This window comes from Aspergillus eucalypticola, assembly GCF_003184535.1.
Source record: "Aspergillus eucalypticola CBS 122712 chromosome Unknown BO83scaffold_5, whole genome shotgun sequence".
NCBI classification, from domain to species: domain Eukaryota; kingdom Fungi; phylum Ascomycota; class Eurotiomycetes; order Eurotiales; family Aspergillaceae; genus Aspergillus; species Aspergillus eucalypticola.
In genome coordinates this window covers 1,016,377-1,039,109 of record NW_020290279.1, presented here as the reverse complement: position 1 = coordinate 1,039,109, position 22,733 = coordinate 1,016,377, and the positions used below count along the sequence as shown (strand labels likewise).

General features: G+C 49.2%; 7 protein-coding genes across 7 annotated transcripts; 5 read left to right on the top strand and 2 right to left on the bottom strand.

Moving 5' to 3' along the window:
• The first annotated feature begins 1,685 nt into the window (after positions 1-1,685).
• Positions 1,686-3,317, top strand: BO83DRAFT_203338 (uncharacterized protein). Its single transcript, XM_025526651.1, has 2 exons — positions 1,686-2,404; positions 2,461-3,317. Exons 1-2 carry the CDS (start codon positions 1,811-1,813, stop codon positions 3,214-3,216), a joined length of 1,350 nt encoding a protein of 449 aa, XP_025391243.1. The 5' UTR covers positions 1,686-1,810; the 3' UTR covers positions 3,217-3,317.
• A 704-nt stretch (positions 3,318-4,021) lies between these two features.
• On the top strand, positions 4,022-8,976 carry BO83DRAFT_435128 (putative UDP-glucose:glycoprotein glucosyltransferase). Its single transcript, XM_025535867.1, has 5 exons — positions 4,022-4,360; positions 4,423-4,776; positions 4,836-5,664; positions 5,713-5,973; positions 6,034-8,976. Exons 1-5 carry the CDS (start codon positions 4,212-4,214, stop codon positions 8,923-8,925), a joined length of 4,485 nt encoding a protein of 1,494 aa, XP_025391242.1. The 5' UTR covers positions 4,022-4,211; the 3' UTR covers positions 8,926-8,976.
• A 1,146-nt stretch (positions 8,977-10,122) lies between these two features.
• BO83DRAFT_414987 (bicyclomycin resistance protein) lies at positions 10,123-11,802 on the top strand (the record flags this gene model as incomplete). Its single annotated transcript, XM_025534606.1, has 2 exons — positions 10,123-10,426; positions 10,494-11,802. The coding sequence occupies exons 1-2, from the start codon at positions 10,146-10,148 to the stop codon at positions 11,800-11,802; spliced, it is 1,590 nt and encodes a 529-aa protein (XP_025391241.1). The 5' UTR covers positions 10,123-10,145.
• Positions 11,803-11,890: 88 nt separating this feature from the next.
• Positions 11,891-13,049, bottom strand: BO83DRAFT_396505 (uncharacterized protein; the record flags this gene model as incomplete). Its single annotated transcript, XM_025533137.1, has 5 exons — positions 11,891-11,985; positions 12,059-12,294; positions 12,370-12,454; positions 12,515-12,602; positions 12,660-13,049. The coding sequence occupies 5 exons, from the start codon at positions 13,047-13,049 to the stop codon at positions 11,891-11,893; spliced, it is 894 nt and encodes a 297-aa protein (XP_025391240.1).
• A 1,951-nt stretch (positions 13,050-15,000) lies between these two features.
• Positions 15,001-15,623, top strand: BO83DRAFT_435126 (uncharacterized protein; the record flags this gene model as incomplete). Its single annotated transcript, XM_025535866.1, has 2 exons — positions 15,001-15,072; positions 15,314-15,623. 2 exons carry the CDS (start codon positions 15,001-15,003, stop codon positions 15,518-15,520), a joined length of 279 nt encoding a protein of 92 aa, XP_025391239.1. The 3' UTR covers positions 15,521-15,623.
• Positions 15,624-17,005: 1,382 nt separating this feature from the next.
• Positions 17,006-18,773, bottom strand: BO83DRAFT_414986 (cytochrome P450; the record flags this gene model as incomplete). The annotated part of the gene is made up of 3 exons (XM_025534605.1): positions 18,319-18,773; positions 17,210-18,252; positions 17,006-17,154 (listed from the first exon to the last, which is right to left on the bottom strand). Exons 1-3 carry the CDS (start codon positions 18,630-18,632, stop codon positions 17,009-17,011), a joined length of 1,503 nt encoding a protein of 500 aa, XP_025391238.1. The 5' UTR covers positions 18,633-18,773.
• A 563-nt stretch (positions 18,774-19,336) lies between these two features.
• On the top strand, positions 19,337-22,557 carry BO83DRAFT_459862 (uncharacterized protein; the record flags this gene model as incomplete). The annotated part of the gene is made up of 3 exons (XM_025537190.1): positions 19,337-19,585; positions 19,641-22,137; positions 22,211-22,557. The coding sequence occupies 3 exons, from the start codon at positions 19,337-19,339 to the stop codon at positions 22,555-22,557; spliced, it is 3,093 nt and encodes a 1,030-aa protein (XP_025391237.1).
• Positions 22,558-22,733: the final 176 nt, after the last annotated feature.

The following is a 22,733-nucleotide window of genomic DNA, read 5'->3' as shown; positions in this document are numbered from 1 at the left end:
AAACCCCCCACAGCCACCAGAAAGGACGCCAGGGCTCAATTTTGAATTTCGAAAGTCCGCCGTCTATTTGGGTCCATTTATCGGCGCCCTAAGCCCTCTTGGGAGGTTAGTTCGTGCCGACCACGAAGGAGTTTGTCCTCCGAGCGGACTAAATCCTGCCTGCTGGAGCCCGGAAGCTCTTACGCGGAAGTCTGGCTGGTTAACGATGCATTCTCCGTGCATATCCCCTTATGCGGCCTGTGGCGAGTAGGCAGGCGTAAAAATAAATTCAGCTGCGCACAAAATGTGGGTTTGTTTTGCAATTGAGAGGGGCCTTTATTTTTTCTTCCTAGACGCTTCTTGCTGCTTATCCACCATCAGAAAGTACATTTCTGTTGCCGGTCAGCACAAGAGACCAGCCAGTGGCGTTATAGCTGCTCTCCCACATTGACATCCTAAATAGACTGGTGCGTAGATGTTAGTAAACAAACAATCTCGTCTACCGTTAGACTAGCGGGTGATGATTGGCAAGCGAAACGGTTGGAAGGACGGACTGGAGCTCACCAGGACGGGTGACATCCATGGAACCGGGATGAAGCCGATCGATCGTGGAGTTAAACCGGAATGGACGGCAGCACTTGAGTGGCCGAAGAAGGAGCTGGGATGGAGGCCGGCGGAAGAGAGAAGGAAGAGAAAGTGGGTGCGGCCAAAGTCCAGAACGGCGTGTGGTCAAGACAACCTATCGGAGTTGCTAGCTTCACTTGGGCCGTCCGCGCCATTCACGTCTGACTAAGAGCTATCCACCTCCCCTTCCCTTCCCCCTCTTCCTCCACACAAAACACTCGGCTGGTCCCTGTTCCTGTTCGTGATCTTTTTTCTTAAAGTATCTGATTTCTCGCTATCCCCGCTCGTTATCTTTTGTTCTAGACATCTCACTTTCCCTTTTCCCCTTCTTCTCACTTCCAACATCACGTCTCATCGGTCGGCACCTCCTTCGTCGCCCTTGTTGTGTCTCACTCGTTCTCTCCACAATCGTTTCTCCACTTAGATCATCATTGGAAACTATTGCTGGCTAACATCAAACTGCCAGCTTGGTTCTTTATTGCTCTCTGATACATCGAAAACAAAATACAAGGAACCAACACGACTAAGGAGAACTATCTACAAAGTTCTACCTTTTTACCACCTTCATATCCATCATCGTGATTCGCCCATCTTGTTTGCTTTGAAAGCAACCTTATCCGGGTACTATTGCCTCTGTGTGACTCGAATTCATACATCTAGTATCTGCGTCCTCGAGGCCTTGCCACCCTTCTAAACCGATCCTTCGCTTCTCCTTAGCTGTTTAGTTTTCCAAAACTGGAAAATAACCAATCACTCAAGCCGATCACAAAGAAACTTAAAAAGATACCACTACTCCACCGGCGGATCGAACTGACACCCTGCCGGGCTGATCCAACCGAGGCACTTCCGCAGGAACGTTTGCCCCCCTCACACCGAGAAGGAAAGGGATAAGCGCTCCTGCTCTCCCTAGCCAAGGCCCCTTCTTGTCGTTTCCCAGCTTGATTCTTAAGGCGCATATCCGTGCTATGGGAGGACAGGTTACACGCAGCTGATGCCAGCCGTCATTGCAAGTAACTCCTGCCCACTTTGATCTCCTGCACGTCTTATCACGTCGCACACACAATTCCCCTGGCTTCGCTTTTCCCCGACTGGACCTAGTCTGCTTGTTATCCCAGATTGGTTTTTATATCCCGGTCTTTCCATAGGTCCCTGTTAACCAGCTGACCTTGTCATTCTTCACTCTTGACTTTCGTTACCATCTCCATCAATGTCATCAAAAATGACGCGTGTCGAGGAACCTCTGGATGCCCCTGATGGCTCTGGCCTTACCTGGATCTTTGACCATTGCCTCCGCTACCCTGGTACCTATGAGATTCCATTGCGCACCATGTACTCGCTGAACTGCAATCCCACGAGACAACCGGCGCCTGGTACTCGTGCTCCCGAAACGGCCTTTCATCGCCCCACCAATTCGTCGACTTCCCAAGACTCGCTGGACCCTGCCGCTGATTTCCGAGCTCAATTGACTCATCAAATTTCGCGGTTGCCTTCACAGCCTTGCTCGCTTCCCCCAACTTTCGTCACCTCATTCCTGCGTCGTTGCTTCACCCCTGAGTTGGAAGAGGTTGATTTCCCCCAGGCATTGCCTGCCCTGGACTACCTCAAGGATTTTGAAACCCGTCGCCGGAAAGAGGTTGCAGACGCGCTGCAACGGCTAAAAGTGGAGCCCAATGATGTGAAGGAGAAGGCCCAGCTGGCGAAAAAGAACCCTGGCGCTTTGACTTGGCTTGAAACTATTACTGTTCAGGGCCGCCGAGTGGAAGCTCTTTATACTCAGATATACGTTGGTCTGCGTCGCTGGGTAAGCCTACCTGCCGCTACTTCAAAGACTTATTCCAGGCTAACTTACTTGACTAGACGTTGATCAACGAGATGTTGATGGAGCCCTTTAACAAGGCCAATTGTATCGCCATGCTCAACACACTTTTCCCCCCAGTCACAGAGGCAACCGTTTCTCCCACTTCGCACCTCACCCCGCAGATTCTTAAGTCACAGCGGGATGGGTTTTTCCGGTATATCGCAGCCGTCGAGGTCAACGGTCCAGACGTTCTCACAAAAGTGATCGCTCAGGGTGCTCCAAAGGGATCAGCCAATGGTTGGCCATTGATCAGAGAAGCCCTAGACAAGTATCTCCGGGCGGCCAATGAAATGATTGACGAATGCACAACGGTGTCTAGCCCGGCTGGCGTGGATGAGGGTATTCAGTCTCAGCCTCGGGCTCACAAAGGCCGCTCAGTCGATTCGGGCATCAGCTTTGATACGGGGGAGAAGCTTCCTTCCTCGCCTGTCGAGTGCAGCAAGAGCATGGATGACCTTCTAGAGAAGCCCCTCCCCCCACCTCCCTCTCCCAAGGGGCACAACCACAAGTCGGGGTCGACGCTTGAGCGGCTGGCCCGCGAGATTCGGAAGTTGGGTGATGCCGGTAAGGCGAGGAATCTTAAAAAGATGAGATCCACTAGCGCCCTCGGTGTTCGGCCAGACACTACTGGTGGCCGCTCTACCGAAGACAATTCACTGTTCGAGGTGGATGAGCAGAAAAGAAGGCGGCTTCTGTGGGAGGCTTCCAACCGCAAAAAGGCCCACGTGAAGCAACTTAGCAAGGACACCGCATGAGTTGGAACTGAAGTGTTGTATAGCCTGGTGCTAACTTTCACTTCTTGTCTTTCTCTAACTTTCTTTCTTCAATCTTTTCAACTGTCTTTCGTTTCTCCTAAGAGGGAGAAGCAAAGGCGAGAATCAACATAAGCCTGGATGCTTCAACACTGGATTTATTTGGGAGTCTGAACGTGGGATTCAAGGTGCATCAGGTTTTTACTACTTTGTTTTTTTCTTCTTTTTTTTTCTTTTGATTTCATATGGAAGTTGGGTTTGCATACAAGACTGGCGTATAGGGTGGTTATCTTCAAGCGATTGAACGCCAGATGGCGAAAAAAAAGCACAAAAGCTGGAAAGACAAAAGTGCTGACACATTCTGAAACGATTACTGACTGACATAAATGATTACGATCCTGTTTCTATTAGCGAATCTTGCTGTTCACTAGCCAGACAACAATGAAAGTTATACCAATCTGCATAGTCTTCATTAGAGCCATTCAAGCCATCCGGGAACAACCCCAGGCAACAAAATAGGGAGAGAACACTGCGAATTTGGACGTGTAGACCCCCGCGTAGCCTCTATCGACTCCGGGGAACTGCTATATGCCTTGATACTCTCATAAAGGATCCAGTTACATACTGTGACAGCAGTTGCCGACTGATGGGCCATTGCAGCTAAAGCGCGGAAGTTCGGCGTTTTTGGCCGCTGCGCCGACCGTAGCAGCTCGCCCATCCCGCGATGTGGCCAAATGCCCCCCAGACTTATAAGCGCTGCTCTCTTGGCTCAACAACTCGGAGGAACTTCTTGTGCAAGCTCGACTGGGCATTTTAAATGCCTAATTGGCTTATATATTGATCATACTGATCTGGAAATTACATCGTTGCCATTGATCGCCTCGAGCTTATCCGCCGCCCGTTATGAGTGCTTGCTAGCTAGCTTATCGGGAACAGCTAGCTAGTCAACACCGGCTGCCATCAGCTCTAGGGTATCATTCCTGTAGTGGACTGTGACGATGGTATCTGGACTGGGAAATGTCGCCTCATGGCGACTTGCATCTGTATTGATTGCCGGTCTGCTGGCTATCCAGGGACGCGCCAGTCCGTCAGTCAATGTTGCTCTCCAAGCTTCGTTTGATTCCCCGCCTTATCTGATAGAGCTTCTGTAAGTGGAATTCGTACAGACCTAGGCGACTATTCTTGCTTCTTGGGCTGATTTTGTTATAGAGAATCCGCCGCAGAGGAGAACTCTACCTCATACTTCCCATTACTCGATCGGATCGCCGACGGTTCTTTCGACGACGCTGTTACGGATAAGGACCTATATGACCGCTTTTTGGAAGTTGTGCGTGAGGATGGACACTTACGGACCCCCGAAAGTCTCTCGTCTTTCAAGTTGTCGCTGGCGATGAGATCTGCCAGTCCGCGGATCACGGCTCACTACCAGTTCTATAATGCTTCGGTTCAACATTCCTTGATGGCCGCGCAGGATGCGGTCTGTCCTGTTTGGGTGCACTCGGAAGGAAAGCAATACTGCTCGTCTACTATGGAACGTGCTCAACAGGATGTTGAAGGTTCTGAGTGAGTGGTTAATCTCAACTTTGCGTGCACTGTTGGTTGGCTAACAGCTCCGACTGTAGTGATCCACGAGAACTCCCTTTCGATCGTGTCTTCGGTGATCCCTCTCTACCTCCAGCGATTTTGTACGCGGATATAGCGACCCCGATGTTCAAGGAATTTCACCAGTCACTGAGTGCTATGGCAAAAGAAGGACAAGTCTCGTATCGCGTACGATATAGGCCTCCCCAACATTGGACTCCTCGCCCTGTTTTTGTGTCTGGATACGGGGTCGAGCTGGCGTTGAAGCGGACGGACTACATTGTGATTGATGATAGAGATGCGGAAGAAAGAGGGACCGGCAGCATTGAGTCCGGAAAGTCTGACGCGACGGAGGATGATTTGGACGACCTGAGACCCCTGTCATCCTCAGAAGTTTCGCGGCTTGGGCTGAACACGGTAGGCTATGTGTTGGATAGCGATGACCCTTTTGACACACTCGTGAAGCTGTCACAGGACTTCCCCAAGTACTCTGCGCGTGTTGCGGCTCACAACGTTTCCACTGAATTGTTGCAAGATATTCGGTCTAGCAGATTGCGTATGCTTCCGCCAGGGCTTAACGTGCTTTGGATCAACGGAGTTCAGATTGAACCTCGACAAGTGGATGCATTCACTCTCCTGGACCACTTGCGTCGTGAAAGAAAATTGATCGAGAAGTTCCGCAACTTAGGCCTTTCCGCTACAGATGCTGTAGAACTGTTGTCACACCCTCTGCTTGGAGAGGCCTTGGCCCAGGATGGCCCTCAGCGTTACAACTACCGTGATGACATTGAGGGAGGTGGTGTTATCATGTGGTTGAACAATCTCGAAAAGGATGCACGCTATGAATCATGGCCCAGCGAACTTGCAGGAGTAGGTGCCTCCACGATCTTTTATTGTGGGAATGCTAATGTCTCGTAGTTTATGCAACGCACGTACCCAGGCCAGCTTCCAGCAGTGCGCCGCGATTCCAACAATATTGTCTTCCCTGTCGACTTGACGAGCACTGAAGATGCCGATATTGTCGTCAAGACGATCCAGGTCTTTGTGAAGAACAAGATTCCCGTCAGATTTGGTTTGATTCCGGTTACGTTCTCGGACGGAGCAATTGCTCAGCTCAAGGTCGCTCATTACCTTCAAGAGACTTTTGGTCTCGCCAGTTTTATGGATTACCTCGAAGCAGTAAGAGCCGATATGCCCTACCCAAATCCGCTATTGATTGTCAGTCACTGATTGGAGCAGTCGGCATCCAAAAACAAGTTGGCTTCTCCGGATAAGGCTTGCTTCCAGGCTGCAACTCAGGACCGGAACCCTCGTCCTGAGAAGGCTTCTCTATCTCTAGATGAAGTCTTGAATAATGGTGTATTTGACGCGACGGTGTCAAAAACAACTGCGTACCTAAACCGTCTAGGGATGAAGCACGAGCCATCACATGCTTTTGTTAACGGTATTCCTGTCACCCGCAATGATAAATGGGCGCAGGAAATGAGCACAAAGATCAGCAGAGATACCCAGCTCATTCAACAAAAGATTGCTGATGCCGAGGTCGACGAAGATACTTGGCTGCCAGAGCTGTTTCTTTCACAGGCTTTTGACCGACGCAACCCGGCGATTGTTCCAGAAGACCCGAAAGAGATCCGGGCTGTGGACTTGGTGCAGATTGCGGACTCCCAAGGGGAGCTCTTCAGCCAGATTCCACGTCTAGCGCTAGACGAAAGCAATGCCTTGGAGAGTGCCCATGCCATCGTTGTTGGCAACTTTGATGGTGAAACGGGTTATGAGCTACTTAGTGCGGCCCTCGAGAGCCGGAAGACACATGGTGAAGTTGAGATGCTTTTCCTACACAATCCAAAGCTTGAGGCGCCCCCAGCATCTAGGTCTGTCGCCGTTCGCCGTTTGTTGAACGGTGGCAAAGAGGTGGATGCCAGTCAGGTTTTGGAGGCGATCGCGTCTTCCGCCTTGCCATCAGATGAGGAAGTTGGGGATGCGGCACACTTCTGGGAGGCTCAGCGAGCTGTAGTACAAGGGCTTGGACTCGCTCCGGGCGAAAGGGCACTTATCGTCAACGGAAGGGTCGTCGGACCAATTGCCGAAGACATCTCACTGACCTCAGAGGACCTGGACCAGCTACTGGTTTATGAGAAGCAAAAGCGAATTACTCCGGTAGCAAAGGCGGTCAAAGCACTTGAATTTGACGAGAAGCTTTCTGATCCGCTCGACTTTGCCAAGCTCACCTCGCTTACCACGCTTTCTACGATTTCGGATGTGCCAGAGGGCATCTATGAGTCAACTTCGGACATCCGTTTGTATTTGTTTAACCGATGGAACGACGCGCGTTCGGCGATTACTGTCTCCAACTCTGAGGATCCAGCGATCACCATTGTTGCATCTATTGATCCAACATCCGAAGTCGCTCAGAAGTGGCTCCCGATTTTGAAAGTACTGTCCGAGCTAGCGAGTGTCCGAGTTAGGTTGGTCCTAAATCCCCGCGAGGAGATCAAAGAACTTCCCACCAAGCGTTTCTATCGTTATGTTCTCGATTCGGAGCCATCATTTGAGGAAGACGGTTCGATTTCTCGGCCCACGGCCTCCTTCTCGGGCGTCCCCGTTGAAGCACTGCTCACCCTGGGCATGGACGTTCCCTCGTCGTGGCTTGTGGCCCCCAAGGACTCTGTTCATGATCTTGATAATATAAAGCTCAGCTCCGTCAAGGAGGGCTCGAATGTTGATGCTATCTACGCATTGGAACACATCTTGATCGAGGGCCACTCCCGTGATATGACCACGAAGTCCCCGCCTAGAGGAGTCCAGCTTGTCCTTGGAACGGAGAATAACCCTCACTTCTCGGATACCATCATCATGGCCAACCTCGGATACTTCCAGTTCAAAGCCCAACCTGGACTGTGGAACATTAACCTCAAACCGGGGCGTAGCGAACGTATCTTTACTCTCGACAGTGTAGGCGGCCTAGGCTACAACCCCCAGCCCGGCGACGAAAGCAACGAAGTGGCCCTCCTTTCCTTCCAAGGTCGCACCCTTTTCCCGCGTGTCTCCCGCAAGAAGGGCTACGAGACTGAAGACGTCCTCGAAACCAACCCCAGACCAGGTTCGGCGATGGACTACATGAATAAGGGTTTCAACTTCGCCTCCGGCATCCTATCCAGCGTCGGAGTCGGCACCAAAGGCAGTGCCAGCGGCAAGCAGGCTGACATTAACATCTTCTCCGTCGCCAGTGGACACCTCTACGAGCGTATGCTCAACATTATGATGGTCTCAGTGATGCGCAACACCAACCACAGCGTGAAATTCTGGTTCATCGAACAATTCCTCTCTCCTTCCTTCAAGTCCTTCCTGCCCCACCTTGCGAAGGAGTATAACTTCTCCTACGAAACGGTCACATACAAATGGCCACACTGGCTCCGGGCCCAGAAAGAAAAGCAGCGTGAAATCTGGGGCTACAAGATCCTCTTTCTGGACGTTCTCTTCCCCCTCGACCTCGACAAAGTCATCTTCGTTGATGCCGACCAGATAGTCCGCACAGACATGTACGACCTCGTCAGCCTCGACCTCGAAGGTGCTCCTTACGGCTTTACCCCCATGTGCGACTCCCGCCACGAGATGGAAGGCTTCCGCTTCTGGAAGCAGGGGTACTGGAAGAACTTCCTCCGCGGCCAGCCCTACCACATCTCCGCGCTTTACGTCGTCGACCTGAACCGCTTCCGTGCCATCGCCGCCGGTGATCGCCTCCGTGGACAGTACCAGATGCTGTCAGCTGATCCGGAGAGTCTGAGCAACCTGGACCAGGATCTGCCGAACCACATGCAACATCATATCCCGATCAAGAGTCTGCCGCAGGAGTGGCTGTGGTGTGAGACTTGGTGCTCGGATGAGTCGCAGTCGCAGGCTCGTACAATTGACCTGTGCAATAACCCTATGACGAAGGAGCCGAAGTTGGATCGTGCTAGGAGGCAGGTACCTGAGTGGACTGAGTATGACGATGAGATTGCGGCCTTGTCGAAGAGAGTTGCTGCTGAAAAGCAGCAGCAGGCGGAGGAAGAAAGGGACAATGAACCGTACCCTGACGAGGATGAAGAGGACGAGGCTTCTTCTGGCTGGGATAAGGATGAACTTTAGCGGGTGTCGTTTTAATTATAGCGTGTATACATAGATCAGTTTGGTCTCCAGTAGGAAATAGATTGTTCGCTTTAGAGGTCTTGTCGTCGCTCTGTAAGTGGTTGCTTCTAAATTGATATTATAAAGGCAGTACTGCTGGCGGGACCTTCCTTTTGAGGAATGACCTGCCTGTACGATTAGTCCGTTATCCTTCCGCGAATTCATCCCTTCTGTATTCCCAGATCTTCCTTATCTAGCTCTGTAGGATAAGTTCTACTCCATATCAAACTCTTTTCGAACGCTCTTTCTATATTCATTGGTTGTGAAGCTTCGCCTCGGAAACAGTCCTGCTTCATCAATTCCAATACCTCTGGATACTAGAGATACAAATATGCTCGTACTCAAGAAAAGACAAACTCAGTACCAAAACACCTTTTGGTTACCCCACGGGTTGGCAAAGCAGGTCCGATATCTAGAACCATCCAGATTGATTGATCAGCAATGGTAGGCTTGAGTGAGAAGCGTGAGCATTTGGATTGAGGATTTCTTCATCTATAGCCAACTCATAGTCAGTAGCTTTCCCATTCTTGGCAAATCTTGCCTAGTCGCTTCGACGACCGAGATTGTATACATGCAGGCTATGACGCTGTACATTGATCCCCTTGAACTTGCGCAGATGACGACTATTGTAGTAGGAATCTTCAGCGCAAGGCCCAGCAATCCAAACTCACTTCTGTCCTTTTGGAGAACCCCCTGGAAGGCCTACCAAGTAGCCCTCATCTCCAAGGTGCCTAAATTGTTCTTAGTTAAATTTCCGCCACGATGTTGGTTTCTTGCATCATAAGGCCATTCGAAGTGGAGCGTGCCGTTTAGCCTTATACAGCGTGGAGGGAATGGTGGCGTAGTAAGTTAGACTAATCACATGCTTTGTTGATAAGAACTAAAAGTAATTCCCTATTGGGCAAGAATGTTTACTTTGAAATACGTCGCCGAGTTAAATAACGTGTAAGATTATGGAAACTTTCAGGGGACTAGACTACGTCTGCCCATACGTTCTGATTAATAAATGCTTAAGGCTAATTCTAGGCTTCCCTACACCTTATTCCCGGATATGGGTTGCGCATTAGTCTCTCCACGTGATAAACTATGTCGGCCCTAAAATTGTCGCTATGCGCCTTTTCCTACCTGCTGTCTCAGTAGCAGATTAGAACCTATTTGCGCATGCCGTCCGCTCGGCAGCGATGTCTTTCATCGATGAGGCCATCAACCACCCGGTCCCCATATTATCCTCATTCGAGCCGCACAATTCGTCACACAAAGAGCAGTTCCTGACTGCGGTGGATAACGAGAAGGAAAAGAATGCCGACGAACGGCCATTGGAAAATGCCGATGCCAGCGAAGATAGCGATCCGGACGTCATTCTCGTGGACTTTGACGAGGATGATCCGGAAAACCCGTTGAATTGGTCGCCAGTGCACAAATGGCTAATTGTGATTGTTGTTTCATGGATGGGTTTTGTCAGGTAAACTATTGATTTATCATCTCTCGCCAGTCTACTACTGCTTCATTGGACTAACCAAATTCTTCAGTGTCTTCTCGACAATGACAATCGTACCCACAGCACCCGAAATCCTCGACGAATTTCATTCACACAGTAAAGTCGACCAGACCCTCCTGGTCACAATCTGGGAACTCGGCGAAGGAATCGGCCCATTCTTTATCGCGCCGCTCTCCGAGAGATTCGGGCGGCTCCCAGTCTTCCATATAGGGAATTCTCTCGCGCTGCTCTGCTTAGTTGCTAGCGCGCTCAGCACCAACATCTCCATGCTGATTGCCTTCCGGTTCCTAACGGGATGCTTCTTGTCAATTCTCACCCTAGGCCCCGCCATCGTCGGCGACTTGTTCAAAATGGAACAAACTGGCCGCTCCATGGCAATAGTCATGGGCACTCAGATGATCGCAGATTTCATCTCGCCTATCGCGGGCGCGTATATCGCCGAAGACCTGGGTTGGCGATGGTCCATTTGGCTGGCGGCTATTGTGCTGGGATTCTTTAGCTTGCTTTTACTCTTTGTGCTGAGAGAAACGTACACGGTTGTTCTGCTGAGGAGAAAGGCGGAGCGGTTACAGAGTGAGCATGCGGGCGCAGACAACAACATCAACCTGAAATACCAGTCTAAGCATCAAGCCCGGATCGATGCATCTACTATGCTTGAAAGCGCTATCAAGCCAATGCAGATCCTCTTCCGATCTCCCATCCTTATCATGACAACGACATACATGGCCACAACCTACGCTCTGGTGTCATTAATCATGGCCACTCTCACAGAATCCATGGAATCGACCTACCCCAACACCTTCACCAGCGGCTCCATCGGGCTCACATTCCTCAGTCTCGCCATCGGCAACACCGTTGCTTTGATCTTCTACAGCTTTACCTCCGACCGCTACGTCATCCGTCAGAAAGAAACAAAAGGCGACGCATTCAAGCCTGAGTCGCGACTAGTACATCTGCTTCTTGCTGCTGTTATCCTCCCTGTGGGATTCATCATCTACGGATGGACGTTGAATTATCATGTCCAGTTTATCGTCCCACTTATAGGAGCGTGCCTGGCTGGCTTCAGCATGACACTTTCTGCCATTCCGGCTGAGACTTATGTTGTGGATACGTATGAGATTCATGGCGCTTCTGCTATCGCTGCTGGGGTTATCCTCAGAGCTATCGCGGGAGCATTCTTGCCCTTGATCGGCCCGGCTCTGTATGATAGTATTGGTCAGGGGTGGGGAAATACGGTGCTGGCTTTTATTGCAGCGGCTTTTATTCCGCCGTTGGGGGCGCTGATGATATATGGGGATTGGTTCAGAAGTAAGGAGCGGTTTGGGAGGGAGGGTCGGTAAATACATTAGTAGTAGATTTGATTGATTCGTGTTTGTCCATAGTAAATGTTGTATATACTCCATTCCCATCAAATATACTTGAGATTATTTAATCGAAATAAACAAATACCCTCGCCTCAATACTCTCCCGCAACTGCGTACTGTCACTGTTCCGAGGATCCTTAAACGCCGTATGAGGGACTCCTACATTTGCAGTATCAATATCTTCTACAGCAACAACCCTGTATTAGTTTATAATGATAGGGAGAGATCATACCTGCACTGTTCTCAGCCCGAGAATCCGCCTGCACAAAGGCAATCACCTCGTTAGCCTTCAACCCATGCCAGTAATACCATTTGTGGTTCTCGTCATAGTATATTCGAGTATTCTCATTGACATAGTCCCGGGCCACGATGTCCATTGCTGTGGTTTGCGATGCGTAGTCTACTGTACGGCGATCGCATACTGTGATTGGGAAATCGTATACTGGGCCGCGGATTGGTTTCCATAGGCTGGAAGAAATAAAGAGTAAGCTCCAGTGCTCTTTTGAGTGCAATTTCTATGGGAAGGCCGGGGATAGATATTACTTTACAACGATAAATCTGGAATAAGTCTTCGGGTGGATATTGAACTGCTTGATGCTGCATTTTGCTGCCGAGGAGGCCGTCATATCTATGTTGAGGGGACCAAATCAATCAGTCTTGGTTGTATGTACAATAGAATAGGGCATACCAATATGCACATAATCACTCGGTTGGTTCGTATCAAGCTCATGCCGCTCTATACCCTCAGACAGCCACAAAGGGTGTCGTTTGCGAGTCTTTCTCCAGTCTATCAGCTTAATTTTTAAACCCTGGAGGTCTCTTGCATTACTTACAGCATGCTCTAGTACTTCAACCCGCGCAGCATCCGGAAACAATTCCCGCGCAAGCAATTTGTACTGAGGATATAAGACTTCTTCCACTCTTTTGTCATAGTAATACTCCTCCGGGGCCAATGGACACTCAAGATGCAATTGAGTAAACCCAAACTTGGAGAACATCTCCTTCGACGGAATGTTTAGATTTCGAGTATTATGAATGGGAACTATACGGTCATCTGCAGCAGTGTTTGTTGGAGCAATGTCGGATTCATACTGAAAGTGCAGGTAGTATGGCTTCACATGTTGGTGCTGCTCGTCTTTGGCGAGGTATTGGATCTTTGCTTGAACTGTGTCTTCATCTGTGTCGATGGAAGTGGGAGCGTTTATTTCTCCTGGTAAGGGCATCTTCGACGATAATGCTCTTGTTCGAGTGTTCTCTGAGGGGTGAGGTCCAGTATCCAACGACAGGCAGCGGGTGCGATTCTTGATAGTTCTTTGCCGCAACACCCAATTGCCAACTGCTTTTTGAATTCGGGGCACGACCTTACGGTTCCGTATTGAAAGGCAAGACAAGACGACACATCACCGAGATGAAGGAATGCATCCTGAGCGCAGTTCAGGGCAAATCAGTCGACTACCCCGCAGTTTCTTGCGAATCAGGGCTATGACCCACCGGCTATACTACGTACTCGGGGGCCAGAATAAGATGATCCACACTTCAAACAGGATACCTTTCATGCCGTTGACTCGAAAATCAATTCCCTCATCTGCAATACGACAAACAAGTGAGGCGGTTACTATAGTCATTCCGTGCGATAAGATCTACTGTAGTATCCATAGCTTCATACCAAGTACAGTTTGCGCCATGTCTACTACGTAGGTAAGCCCAAGCTCCCCATGTCAAACATGTAACTGGTTAAAAAGGCGCTTATCTCCTTACATAGCTGACCGAAGTTGGAGATACGTACTTTCTACAACATGAGACGACCCACCCTAATCCGCAGCGGCCCGAAAGCCTATCTATCACTATCTAGGTGGTATGACCCACGCAGGTGGTCTTCATGAGCATCGAGACTTTCTTTTCATGAGACCTTGAAAGAGGCTTTACTGCAGCTGCACATTAATGCGCTGTAACTGGACGTGTTGCGCTAGATTGGGATCTCGTTCATACACTGTAGATATCGGACGTTTCAGTTGTTATCTGTAAGTTGTATCTCGGTGGGATGCTCCTCGGAGATGTAAGTGCCGATTACATCTCATCATTTAGTAGTCTTGTCTAAGAAGCACTCTGCATAGCGCGTGAGCCGTGCTGTGAACAGAAGGCTGGGACTGCATCCTTCATCGTTCGAAATGTTTGACCGGTATGGATTGGGGGTGATGCATTGCGCGATGCTGATAACCAATGCAGCTTGGTCTAATTCGTTCCGATTCCAGTGTAGATTGCAATTCTCTCCGGCTGTCACAACATTCTGCACTAGCCTTCAATAAGCGTAGTAATAGCCAGCACATCATTCACGTCGTAGATAGATAATGCTCTTATCTTGCTGTCTACGACCGGTTAGCGACGCGGTCCGCTCTGGGGCAGATTGCTGTTCGTACACCTGATGCTGGTTTCTTTTGCTTGGAAGCACTATCAAATGGAATTTGTACGCTTACGCCGATCAATTCTCACCTTTGTGTAACAATAGCTTCTCTGTACCCTCCATATCCATTTACTGGGTAACACAAGTCGTCAGGGTCAATGCAGATCAGTTGCGCCACAACCTTGGCGTGCGGAGATGCTGGTCCAGCCGAGGATGCTTGGCATATGTCTTGGGGTGCTTGTCTTGCGGATGCCAAGTGCTTATCCGGAGTTGGTAACTGTCAAGCATCAACATATCTAGGTTTCGCGAGATTGAAGAGGAAGACTGTGTGCCTACGACACTAGCTTGCGCATGGGACGAATGTGCATGGTTATCGATCGCCTCATCTTAGCTGCTATGTAATGATGCCATTTCGTAGATGCATGATACCAAGGAGCGCAGTGTACTGCACAGCTTCGAGGGATTTGGATCATTTGATCCTTCTGAACATTGAGCTACGAGGTCCGCAATAAAGTGAGGCATTTATGCAAGCCTATCACCGTGCGAAGAAGGCTATGGGATCCCAGATACGGCAGAAGATACGAGCAAGTGAAACACGCTTGATGAAGTATGTATAGACGATTGAACGAAACTTCCTGGAATAATGGACATTCAAGGCACAGCTCCAAGCAAGCGCTCGGACAGGGTTGAGACACGAGGGGAGGGGAGATATGGACGATCAAACTCCGTAGATAGCTTCATCACATACTATATGGCTTATCAGCATTAGTAGAATGTATCACTGCGTTCGCATTAGGATTCATGCATACTCGCGTGCTTTCACGGGCTTCATGCACAAGCAGCGAGTACGTATGGTTGTGGATAACTTGGTCAATCGCGGATCTAACTGGGGTACATCCGTCTCGAATGCTATATAAGCTCCTCTGACCATCGCCAACATCCACAAATATTGTCAATCCAGTCTCAGACAAGAACATCTTCATACATTACTATCCAAACTTCCCAGACAAGCACCCTTCAAGATGGTAAAAAGCGCCTCGCACATTTTCAATCACACAAAAGCATACCTAACTAATCGCCTTACAGCCTCAATCCACCTCTACCGCGCCCCAGGAGAGAGCCCAGCCCTGGAAGGCCATGCAGGAAGTCCAGAACCTGTTCAAGCCCGAGGTGCCCGCCGCTGCTGAGACCGCCGACAAGGCCGAAGAAGAAGAGCCCTTGAAGCTCAACTTGCTCCGGGCTCAATTCAACTCCGCCAGATCCAACATTGCCAATGTGGAGGAGAAGCACTAAACTGTGTCGTCTTACTTGGAAATGGAGGAAGGAAGGATGCTAGGGAGAAAGGTCTGGCCGGATCTATGTGCCATCCCTTTGTTATATAAGAATACTAGCTTGCCTTCGTGTCTTGTTGGGAGGACAATACAATATCTGTGCACGCAAGTTGAAGTATTCGTTGCGCTGTAGTGGATAGCCAATTCAAAGTTAGATATGACGAACCAGACGTTACTAGTTCCTCGTAAGTGCCTAGGCACAGTTCAGTGCAATGCTACCAGTAATGTTACTTCTTCTCCCTTTTTCTTTCTGGGCTTTCTTTCTTCGCTGAGGCACTACATATCTTCGCTTTCTTCACATGTAGATATGAATATATCTGCACTCGCAGGCCTGCGAAGTAAATCACTTCACAAAGATAGGATTGCTTTGAGGAGACAAGAGATGTTCAACATCTCCAGAAAACAGACAGCATTCCCAATCATTGTGGACGACAATATCGCTCGCCATTACAAGTCGAGGGCACATCACGGCGGCTTTGATTCCGTCATACTGTTTATCATCACAAAATGTACGAAGTCGAATAGCAAACAAGTCTAGACACGTATATGTAGTGGAAACAGACCGGGTAACCCCCCTCCGCTATCTCCACTCTAATTGCTGACAGGGACCAGTAACGCCCACGAGAGATTGACCCTTTGTTGATCTGTAGTACTTTCTGACACTCCACTGCACCATCTCCACTTTTTACGTTCACTTCCTACATCGATAGGAATAGATAGGTCCGGAGAAAGGAGAGGAGGGGGTTGGGACTCCGACGGCCCACCGACGGAAGGATTCTTTGCCAGGGTCATAACCTGATAGCATCCTTCCACTTCAATACAGAATACAGGGAGTATCTACGCGGTATGTTACAATCAACCCACAGCATATGACGGACGATAGCTTTGATTGAGTCTAGCGTCTGGCTTTGGTCGAAAAGACCATGCAGGAAGGGGTTTCTTACGCACACGCTTGTGTGTTCATTGCTGGATTGAAACCTACCGGATCCCAAATATGGAACCAATGATGTGATTTTTCTTTTGTTTAGGTCGCAAATTTGAGGGGCGCAACGTTCTAGAGCTCTTATCTCTGGACTGTGGTCACATGTTTCTCCATATTGTGATATGGATATGTGTATGGACTCCTACGTGATAGCAAATCCTCACCGGGACAACCTGTTTAGGATGGCTGGACGATCAACAGACTTACATTGGTGATCATCAATAACAGGTGCGTTTGATTATTTGAAGAAAATGCTGAGTGGAAGCATCTGCAGTATTGAGGGACTACATTGTTCATGTCTATGCTCGCAAACTGATTACTCATGTCGAACGTGGCAACCCGTAAGCCATTATCCTCACGGTCAGCGCTACTGCTGTGCGGGCCCCAATTACACTCAAGCAGACAGCTACTTCTATAAGCAACTTCTAAAGGTTGATAGCTAATTTATAAGTGTTTCAATGGCGTCAATTATGTGAGCTGTCTGAATTTCAGCTGTAGACAACCTGCAATAGGACCCGCGGAAAAGGCATCCACCTGTTCCACATTTCCTGTGAATTCATCGTCCAAGTAAGTCTCGTAATCCGTATATACTGTTGCAAGCAGCTCTTTTATGACTTGATATGATTACATTGTCAGCACGTTCTTCGATCGAGGAGAAGTGGGACATACCACGCATGGAGAAATGAGTGCCAATGCATACTCGCGCGCCGCTTCCAAAGGTCCAAACCCACTTCCGCATCTCCGCGACCGTGTCGCCATCTGCTTCGAGCCATCTACCCGGGTGCCATTCCTCCGGGGACGGAAAAGTAAACGGGTTGAAATGAAGGGCCCAGGCAGAGGAGCTGACGATGGTGCCGCCAGGGACATCAAATTTCCCGGCGAGCCGGCAGCCAGAGTCCGGCACGACACGAGGAAACGGGCCAGGACAGGGTGCCCGTGTCCGCATGGTCTCGGTAACGACAGCATCAAGCACGGGTAAATCCGCAAGGCGATGAGCCAGGCTCTGATCGCTAGGTTCGGCCAGACTGAGGAGCTCTTTCCGGAGCGCCCGCTGGCAGTCTGGATGTCTCGATAGCTCGTACATGGTATATGCCAGTAACGTTCCCAGGCCAAGATGACTTGCCGAAAGATGATCATCGCACTCAACAGCGATGTAAGAAGCCATTTCGTTACGCGGCATCTTGGGGTTGGCGGTTTTGAAAGCATCATAAAAACTGTCATACAGGCTTGCGGTGGAAGAAGGCTTGGTGGGATGCCTCCTGTAGGCATCTGTGATCGCTCGTGTGAGCCACGCTTGCCATCGAACAGTGGCATCGGGATTGGGCAGCCTGTTGCCGATCAAGCTTGCAAGGTAGGCAAACGGCCAGTAGAGGGTTGTCCGCACGGCAACTATTTTGGACGCAGCTGAGGCCAACGTTGTGAGATCGTTCTCAAATCCCGGGTCCCGTAAAGTATCGGTCGCGTTCTCACTGCCAAAGAGCCACCCTGAGGCAACGTCAAGCGTGCAGCATTTCGCCTGCTGATAGACATCGACGGAGGTACTACTGCTTGCCCACTCTGTCATTTTCTCTTTAAGGTGACTCGATATGCGGGAGAGGACACTGCCCAGGGTTTGAGAGTTGAGAATGTACGAATTGGAGTAAGGGCGAGAAAGCATACGTTTACGCTCCCTGTGCTCGTCGTTTCCTGTCATAGTGACCATGTAGCCAACCCTGGAATCGGTTAGATATCGACATGTGTCATTCAATCTGGGAGTTGCGAATGCATTAGGAACTTACTGGTCGAACAGTTCGTGGTAGAAGGACTCATCTTTGTCGAACTTGCTGCTGTAGATTGTGCGAACCCCATCATCAATGCAATTCACGCTCACATCACGGGGTCCAATTCGAATGACTGGGCCAAGGCGACGATGGAGATGGATTCGAGTCCGATTCTCCAGATTCCGCCATCGGAGCGACAGCAACCACAGGCGTGAATAGGGGGCGGAGAAATGAGCATTGGGAATGTCTTTCAAGCTGGAATTGTGGTTGCGATGGAATGAAGCAACGATCCATGATACGATAAAAGTGAAGCCGACGACCACGGCAAGCATGTCTTGAGGAGAATAATATGAAGAATCTAGGGCTAATCTGAGCGGCGACTGCGACTGGAAGCGTCCCACCCGCAGTACTTATTCCTCCATCATAAAATCGCGCGTCAATTGCAAATTCAGTGATCCGATATGGAGCCAAAATTTGGTCTAGCATGACCGAAGGACATAAGTACAGAATGCACTCTAGATCTTCTTGGTCACCTAGGGTCGGAATCCCACCAGACCATCTCATTCGGCATTCTTGCTGTGCCGTGCCATCCGCGCTATTTCTAAGGAACTGTCGGGCTGTTCCGAATGATATTTGGAAGGAACAAGTGGACAAGCGGGGTTAGAATACACAGGTTGCGTAAAGTCAAGTCTGCACGGGTTCCATTGTATGGCGTGGCATTAGTGGCTTGGTCTTGTGTGCGCCAGACTGCTGACCTGTATAGTTCCTTTTCTTCAACTTTGTTGCCCCTGCACGCAACATTTGACCAGTCCTCTACTCGCCTCTGTTGTTATATCCTCTCTATAATATCAGAATCAGTTGTCGATGGAACCGCTCAACTCGCGAATTTCATTAAGTCCCTCAGATACATCAGCGGATCTCCGTCTCGGTTAGCATAGTTCGGACCACTGCAGCTCCAATTTCCAGTCACAGCGCATTGAATTCGCGTATCTTTGATCAAAAGAGAGCTATCACGTACAGTTTGAAGACGGAAGACATGGGAGAAGCGCTTCGTTTCGATTCTGTTGAGCTCATTTCGGACACAATGGAAAAGCCGCTATTGGACAATCGCTCATACCGAGTGATTCGATTACCCAATCAACTAGAAGTCCTTTTGATACACGATCCAGACACTGACAAAGCTGCCGCTGCTATGGATGTCAATGTTGGTAGCTTCAGCGACCCGGATGATCTGCCAGGGACCGCGCACGCGGTGGAGCATCTGTGTTTTATGGGAACGAAAAAGGTGAACAGACGATATGCAGAGCTATTAGTAGCCCAATACTAAAATTTCTGTCTAGTATCCAGAAGAGACCGAATATAGCACTTATCTGGCCAAGTATGGTGGCTCCTCCAACGCCTATACGGCCTCGACATCGACCAATTACTATTTCGAACTATCTGCAAGTTCAAAATCCAATAGTTCCGGGTCATCCGCAAACAAAAAGGGGCCTAATGTTCCAATTTCGAAGAATATGTCACCTCTCTATGATGCTCTCGATCGCTTCTCGCAGTTCTTTATCCAACCACTCTTTCTCGCCGATACCCTAGATCGCGAACTGCGCGCTATGGATTCAGAAAACAAGAAGAATCTCCAAAGCGACACTTGGCGCCTTGAACAACTGGGCCGCAGCACTTCTAATGAAAAGCATCCCATTGTTAAGTTTGCTACCGGCAATTATCAGTGCTTGTATGAAGAGCCGCTATCGCGAGGCGTCGATATTCGGAAGCGCTTCATCGAGTTTTACGACACTCACTATTCGGCGAACCGTATGAAGCTTGTCGTTCTGAGTAAAGAACCACTGCAGGAGTTAGAGGGCTGGGTTCAGGAGCTCTTCTCTAAAGTACCGAATAAGAATCTGCACCGTTTGAGGTGGGACGGTATACCGGTCTTAACTGAATCCGAGCTCACGACACAAATATTCGTTAAACCAGTGACAGAGCAAAGACAGTTAAACATTGATTTCACCTACCCCGATGAAGAAGCTCTCGTCGACTCCCATCCCAGTCTATATCTGGAGCATCTAATTGGCCATGGAGGTCCTGGTAGTGCTCTTGCTTATCTGAAGGAGCTGGGTCTTGCGGACTCTTTGTCGGCTGGGGCTTCTGCTTTGTGCCCTGGTTCAGCACTTTTCTGTATCGACGTGAGGCTCACAGAGAAGGGCGTTCGTCAACACCGGGAGGTCATAAAAATTGTCTTCCAATATATTGCTATGCTGAAAGAGAACCCACCGTCTGCCTGGATATCGGATGAAATAAGCCGCCTAGCTGAGGTGGAATTCAAATTCATGCAGAAAGGCCCTCCATCCCGAACTGTTAGCGGTCTAGCCCAGCTCATGCAGAACACATGTATACCACGCGAGCAGTTACTCAGCTATCCTCTCATTCGCAACTTTGATCCGGAAAATATCCAGCGTGGTCTATCGCACCTACGCCCTGATAATTTTCGATTATTTATTGTCGATCAACAGTTTCCGGAAGATTGGAACGAAAGGGAAAAATGGTATGGGACTGAATACAAGCTCGAAAAGATTCCCAGAGATCTCATACAAGAGCTTTGGACAATTGCACAGGCACCAACTCCAGAGAGACCCCCTAGACTTCATTTACCAGCTGTGAACGAGTTTATACCTCAACAACTTGATGTTGAACGAAAGGATGTCGCAGAACCAGCTCGCCAGCCTACGCTAATCCGTCATGACGACCATGTCCGTGTGTGGTTCAAAAAGGATGACCAGTTCTGGGCGCCCAAAGCCAATATAAAGATCCTTCTTCGGTCTCCCACGATCGCACTCACACCAATGCATGCTGTCATGACGCGTTTATACGTTGATTTGGTCGAGGACAGCCTTGATGAATACGCTTACAATGCGGATAAGGCCGGTTTGAGCTACAGAATGTCCGAAAACGCACAGGGACTAATTATAGAGCTGAAGGGTTTCCACGACAAGATGTCAGTGCTTTTGGAGAAAGTATTACTCGCAGTAAGAGATTTGGAAGTTAGACAAGAGCAATTCGACGTGGCGAAGGAGAGGGTGTGGAAAGCATATAAGAATTTTGACTACCTGGAGCCGTACCGACAAATCAATACTTTCTCGCGCCTGTTGATCAACGAAAGATCCTGGGCTCCGTCTCAGCTACTCGAGGAACTTCCAGCAGTGACAGCTGAAGATGTACGTGCATATATTTCGCAGCTGCTGCGACAAATGCACATCGAGGTCCTCGTGCATGGCAACCTATATAAAGAAGATGCACTAGGTATAACAAAACTTGTGGAATCAACACTCCGCCCACGTCCATTTCCAAAAAGCCAATGGCCATCCCGCCGCACGATTGCGCTACCAAGCGGGGCAAACTATCTCTACGAGCGGGTACTAAAGAACCCGGATAACGTCAATCATTGTCTCGAGTATATCATCTCAGTCGGCTCTGTCTCGGATCGTTCGCAACGAGCCAAGTTGCTACTTTTCTCCCAGGTTGTCACAGAACCATGCTTCAGCACACTGCGCACAAAAGAGCAACTCGGATATATTGTCAACTCGGCTATAGGAGTCTACGTAACGACTGGTACGTGGCGCATCCTCGTGCAAAGCGAGAGGGAATTTAAGTACCTCGAAGAGCGCTGTGATGCGTTTTTGGAAAACTTTGCGCACGAGTTGCGCACGATGACTGACGAGATGTTTGAAGAGCACAAGGTCGGATTGATCAACAGAATCTTGGAGAAATTGAAGAATTTGGACCAAGAAACGTCGCGTTTTTGGACTCATATTATGAGTGAGGTGCTTGACTTTGAGCAGGGTATGTTTGCTACTATCAGACTCATTCAACAATTGCCCTGTAAATTGACTAATTGGGTCGAACAAAACTCCAGTATATCAAGAGGTGGAGCACATTGAACCACTTACGAGGAAAGATATACTCGAGTTCTTTAACCAGTATATCCATCCCTCTTCTTCAACTCGAACGAAACTATCGATACATCTTATTGCGCAGGCACCTAGTAGAGATTCTGCAGCTACAGGATACTGTGCTGCTGGTGAAAAGAATGTTGACACTTCAGCCTTGAGGAGAGATCAAGACGCTGTAGCAGTCAACGGACATAGACGTTCAGTGTCCCCCGCCACTATTCCGATTGATAAAGTCAGAAAATGGAAGGCAAGTCTGCCACTTTCGTCGGCTGCAACCCCAGTGAAGGGCCTGACCAACTTCGAAGAATGATGTCTATTATCAATGCCTTCCAGTGGCAAGGAGAGTGAGTACTATATATGCAGGCATAAGTCGTAAATGAAAGGATTGTCTGTAAATTATTTCCTTAGAAGTAGAGACAGCATTGATGCTTAAGCACCGGTGATTTTCATAATTCACCTGCTGCGCTGCAGATAGTTACTACAATT